General features: G+C 37.6%; 1 protein-coding gene across 1 annotated transcript; it reads right to left on the bottom strand.

Annotated features, from left to right (window-relative positions):
- Nucleotides 1-1,778: 1,778 nt before the first annotated feature.
- On the bottom strand, nucleotides 1,779-2,955 carry LOC124542609 (craniofacial development protein 2-like). Its single transcript, XM_047120535.1, has one exon. The coding sequence runs from the start codon at nucleotides 2,953-2,955 to the stop codon at nucleotides 1,828-1,830; it is 1,128 nt and encodes a 375-aa protein (XP_046976491.1). The 3' UTR covers nucleotides 1,779-1,827.
- Nucleotides 2,956-6,225: the final 3,270 nt, after the last annotated feature.

Here is a 6,225-nt window from a genome sequence, read left to right as displayed (position 1 = left end):
TGCAATAACTTTGAAAAATGAAAGGCTTGAGTTTGTTGAGTCGACGGTCTTTTTAGGTATAACCCTTGACTCCAAACTGCAGTGGGGCACCCATTTGTATGCCCTGGCAAGAAAACTAAGTAGTGCCATTTATGCAATAAAAATAATTAGAAAACTTACGGACATAAGTACTGCTAGACTAGTTTATTTTAGTAATTTTCACAGTATTATGTCATATGGAATGTTGTTATGGGGTAATGCAGCAGAGATTGAAGTTGTTTTTATTCTACAGAAAAGAGCTATCCGATCTATTTACAATATTAGCTCCAGGACATCATTACGCGAAAAATTTAAAGAAATAGGTGTATTAACGGCTGTTTCACAATATATTTATGATAATATAATCTTTATACAAAAGAATATTAAAAATTATTCTATCAATGCTGATGTACATACTATTAATACAAGAAATAAGAATAAACTTGTAACCCCCAGTTTCCGTTTGCATACGGTAAATAGAACGTTTTTGGGCAATGGTATACGCATATATAATAAGATACCGGAAAATATAATCAATTTACCATTTTCAAAATTTAAAAATATTATTAAGACTAAATTAATAAATAAATCATACTATTCATTAAAAGAGTACTTTTTAGAAAGAAACGCCTGGAGTTAGGCTCGGGTTCCATGATAGGACGCTAATTACTGTCAATAACAGCATTGTAAATGTGTTTATTTGAAAAGAGCAACTATGCGAGTTTCTTGCCGTTTCTTCTCGCTAGAAGCTGCTTTCCGAAACGGTGGTAGTATTTGATTATTGACGATTCAAAAACGCTTCATTGTGAAGTTTACTTGAATAAAATTGATTTGATTTGATTTGATTTGTACATAGCACGAATTAACTCCACATACTTCCCAGGCAAACCTTTCTCTTTCAATGCCCACCATAACACTTCACGAGGCACCCTATCATAGGCTTTCTCGAGATCAATGAACACCATGTGCAGGTTCTTGTGAGCACGTCTGTACTTCTCGCACAATTGGCGGAGTGCAAAGATAGCGTCCATTGTCCCTCGACCTGGCATAAACCCAAACTGATTTTCGGTAATTTCACTCTCTTCTCGCAATCTTCTCTCTATTACCTTCTCCCATACTTTCATAGTATGTGATATGAGCTTAATCCCTCTATAGTTGTTGCAATCCTGTACATCTCCTTTATTTTTGAAGATGGGCACTAGTGAACTACTGCACCATTCTTGTGGGATGGTTTCTTCATGCAACAACTTATTGAAGAATAAAGTCAACCACATACATCCTTCACTCTTTAATATCTTCCATACTTCAACTGGTATATCATCTGGACCCAAAGCCTTCCCATTTTTCATGCTTTTGACTGCTGTCATTACCTCATCCATGCTAATTTCTCTTACTAATCCCTTATTTACTTGCGCCTCTCGAAGAACACCATTCCAGTCATTTTCTTCATTCATAAGCTTTTCAAAATAGACCTTCCATCTTTCTTTTATTTCCTCATCTTTACATAAAACTTTACCAGCCTCATCTTTCATGCATTTGATATATGTTATATCTCTCGATCGTCTTTCTCTCTCTTTCGTAATTCGGTAGAGATCCTTCTGGCCTCTCGGGCTATCCAGTGAGTTGTATAACCTCTCCTGTGCCTTCGCTCTGGCAACCGCTACCACCTTCTTTGCTCTCCTCTTAAATACCCTATAAACTTCCTTTTTTTCATCTTTCAAACTTGCATTCACATTTTTTTACAACCTGCCATTCTTTAAATGCCACTTTCTTCTCTTTCAATACATTTTGCACTTCGTCATTCCACCACTAGGTATCCCTATCTATTAAACCCTTTCCTTTCGACTCTCCAAACACATCTTTTGCGACCTTCCTTATATACCTAGCCATCTCAATCCAACATTCATTCGCCAATGTCTCTTTCATATCACTCATTTCTATCATTTTCTCCAATATTTGGTTCCTAAATCTAATAGCACATTCATCATTCTCTAACATACGCCATCTTGTCTTAGGAGGGGGCCGTGTTCGGCTGTTTTTGGGCGAGACACTTAATTTAAAATCCATTAGGATTAGTCTGTGTTGGGTGACTAAAGCTTCGCCTGGCAGCACTTTACAGTTTTTGACACAGCATAGACTCCTTCGCCTCACTAGGAAATAGTCTATCTGTGTCGCGTGGTGGCCACTCTTGTAAGTTATTAGGTGTTCCTCTTTTTTCTTAAACCACGTGTTTGTTATAGCCAGGTCGAAGGCACAGGCAGCTTGTAAAAGTGCCTCGCCGTCAGCGTTCCGGTTTCCAAATCCCAACCCACCATGCACTCTCTCATATCCATCACTCTCTTTTCCTACATGGCCATTAAAGTCACCACCCACATAGACTTCCTCGCTATCCTGTAAATCCATCAGCAGACAATCAAAATCCTCCCAAAACTTTTCTTTCACGCTTTCCTCACAGCCTGACTGTGGCGCGTATACACTTATTAAATTCAGTGTCACGCCGTCCACAATTAATTTAATCGCTATCAGTCTATCATTCACTCTTTTTACATCAACCACACATTCTTTCAACCTACTATCTAAAACTATACCCACACCATTTCTCTTCCCATCACTTCCACAATAGAATAACTTATATCCTTCTCCTATTTCCCTAGCCCTTGCACCCTTCCACTTTATCTCTTGCAGGCACGCTGCATTTATCCTTCGCCTTTTCAAAACATCTGCTAGCTCCCTTCCTCTTCCAGACATCGTTCCTACATTCCAACTCGCATACCGCAATTTTACCTCTCTCACACTTCGAGCTCGCTTCTTACGTCGCACCCGCCCGTTTTGGTGCGACAACCCTTGTCCATTTCCCACAGGGGCCGGGTGCTGCTCCTGCGCGTCGCCTGTGGGGTACGCCCTAGCCCTATCATTCTTATAGTTTTCATTGTCCATGCTGTAAGTGTTTCGGCTTATATTTTTAAAGTCGGCCGCCTGCCTGACACTAACCCTCCTTGGGAATGCTATCGTGGTGGTTTACCCGCCACCGTGCGGGTGGCCCAAAGTGCAGATGATATGCACTGGGCCCTAATATAAACCCTTAGTCGCCTCTTACGACACCCACGGGTAGAGTTGGGGAGGTCCTATTCTAATCCGGGACCACACACGCCTTTTCGCCATACCGAACTTATTTCTTGATTAGAGCATTTGACATTTATCTTATCAGTTATAATTGTAAGTATTGTTTTTTCTAAGTCCCAGTAATTATTTTCATTTTCTTGGACGCCGAAAAAAACTAAATTTTTCCTTCTTATTTCTTTTTCTATAGCATCAATTCTTTTTTCTTGGTCGTCTATCTTTTCCTCTAATTTATCATTTATAAGTTCTAAATTTCGAAATTTCTCATTTATATTTTCGTTAATGTTTTTAGTAATATTCTCCTCTATAACTTTAAACTGTTGTTTTTGTTCTGACATTTCTTTTTGTATTTGTTTAAGAATTTTAGTAAAATCTTCCATGGTATTTAAAAAGATTATAATTTTGTAATTTTATATATTTGTGGTGCCACCTACCGGTTGTTAGCGGAGTTGTATATAAATTGATTTGTTCAGTAAACGTATCGATGACAAGTTTTTAAGAGTAATTAAGAGGTTTTTGTATGATGTAGTTCCTTTAGTTTACGTTAGATGGCACTATTACCATAGCTTGTAACTACCTGAATGATTCGTAATAATAGCTGAATCATCAATTATTTGCACTTTAAGGTTATCTTGATGATTTAGTTTTCTTGTTTTTATTTCTTCACGAAATGCATAGTTCATTTGGTTTTTAATCTTCTAGCACACGTACACGAAAATATATTTCTAAACTGTTTTAATTGTCCATATTATTTTTATTAATTCTTTCTCACGATAATGTACCGGTGTTTTTGCACTGTCACTATTTTCGAAGAAAATCCCTTGTGATATTTATTGTCCACGAAGTCTTCTTTATTATTAAGATGGAATAACACTTAAATTCTTTATTTTTTCACATTTGAACTTTCTAAATGCACTATTTTTATTTTTTAATATTATTTGTATACGGAGTCGATGTGAATCGTTACAATGTGGCGCCCTCTCCAAATATATATAAATATATGAGTATTTAAAATAAATAAATACAAAATTGCTAATTAAAAACAATACACAAACCTCAGGCATAAGCTGACCTTTAAGAAAAAAAAATCCATTACACTTAAGAAATGAACACACTTTAAATCCAATATAAATAAAAATAAACGTAAGTTTTACCAAAAAACAAAATAATTAAAAGTAAATCTAATATTGAAATGACAAAAAAAAAAAGAATAAAAATCTAGTATACATAAAGAAAGATAGATTTAAAATTTGTACAGGCTCAAAAGGTCAGAATCCATAGCAGTAAATTGTGACATTTGATATTAGTTGTTATTTGAACATCAAATTAATAGGACAGGTAGTTAAAAATAAAATTATAAAACGTTAATATAGTTCAAAATAAAAGTTAAGTTACAGTAATATAAATTAGCAATACCCAGCAATGTAAAAGACAGCGGCGGAGTGATATAAACCGACCGAATTGCGAAGTTATAAACAAAGTACCCGTGATCAGTTGTGGCATTTTGGATGCTGAGCGAATAATTGTTTGAGCTCGGAAGATGATGTAATCTTTTTACGGGTATTGTTTGGAAGAAGGATGACAATTTCGCCGTCTACTGACCAACACTTCTTTATTCCAAAGTATTTCCGAGCTTCTACGAAAACAGCTTGACGGGACTTGGTCAGAAATTCTGTAACTGTTATTTTGGAACCCTTCAGCGCCGTCTTGGCCTTCCATACTCTGGAGCGAAAGTGTACGGAGGTGAAACGAATTAATATAGGACGTGGAGCATCCCTCTTCATCCCCAAGCGATGGCAGCAGTCGATCACGTCAGGTGCAGCATCGGACATCTTCAATTGGCCGGTTAATACAGCTAATGTTTTCTTCATGACCTCTTCGCCTTGGTCTTCTTTAACACCATGGAGGAGAAGAACCTTCCTACGACACTGAGACTCTATGCGATCCAACCCATTTGCAACAATCTCGATCTGGGCTTTGAGTAGTCCGAGCGATTTCCACACAAGGGACTTGAATGTGTAAAACTCGGCAGACAAGGACTTTATTGTTGGATTCGTAGGAGCAGAGGCGCTTGATGGTACTAAATTTCTTTCAAACTCTTCCATTCTTTGGCTGAACATCGCAGAAAGTTCCTCCATCCCTTTAACCAGCTGTTCAACAGGAGTATCCATTTCTCAGTGGTGTAATAACTTGTGTGAGAGTGTAGTGATGGTCCACTAATGCTTAGGTAGTGTAAGTATTAAAACATAGGCACTAATGTATTTAATAAAATTAAATAAAGATAGAGCTTTGAAAAGTACGACTGTTTATTTTCACATCTACTCGCAGATTTTATTTAAATATGTGCCGTCAGCACATCGCCTTTTTAGTTGTACTCCATATTTGGCATGACGAAATCATAACAATTATAATACATTAATCAATCAGTCAGTACAGGGTACTCAAACAATTGTGACATGTCGTAAATAAAAATATATTATTCCTTCGGTCTTTGAGTATTGGCTAGCCTCATACCTGGATCGGTCTCTGAATATTATATGCCTCAGTATCTCAAGATAGCCTACACGCCAAAGTGGTGACCCCGACGTGATCTGAGGCTCGACGCAAGAAAGGACGAAGTTACACTCTAAGCTCGAAGGCCGACCTTTTTCCAGAGAACGACGTGATTTTTTAAAGATTCCAGCTGCTTCTAAGTACTGCGCGCAAGAAAGCAACAATGAGTATCCCCGACGCGTAGCAGAGCAAATGTGCAACTCATTCAGCATCTCAGAACGACGCTGTGGAGCTTGCCTCAGTGACGGTCTCGTCAAGGATACCGGATTTCTGGCACGATCAGCCAAGGCTATGGTTTGTGCAGTGTGACGCAATTTTAAAACCACAAAAACTGAGTGACGACACGAATTTTAACCTCATCGTTACTAAATTAAGCAAAGATGTCATTCAGCAAGTTAGTGATATCCTTTTGAGTCCATCGGAGACAAATAAATTCGAAACTTTGAAAACCCGATTGTTGGCAGTGTATGAGGAATCGGAAAACAGCAAATTTCAAAAATTAATTAGCGGTATGGATCTAGGCGATCAAAAGCC

The sequence above is a fragment of the Vanessa cardui genome, chromosome W (assembly GCF_905220365.1).
Source record: "Vanessa cardui chromosome W, ilVanCard2.1, whole genome shotgun sequence".
Lineage (NCBI taxonomy): Eukaryota > Metazoa > Arthropoda > Insecta > Lepidoptera > Nymphalidae > Vanessa > Vanessa cardui.
The sequence above is the reverse complement of the archived record's forward strand: the minus strand, read 5'-3'. Positions and strand labels throughout refer to the sequence as shown.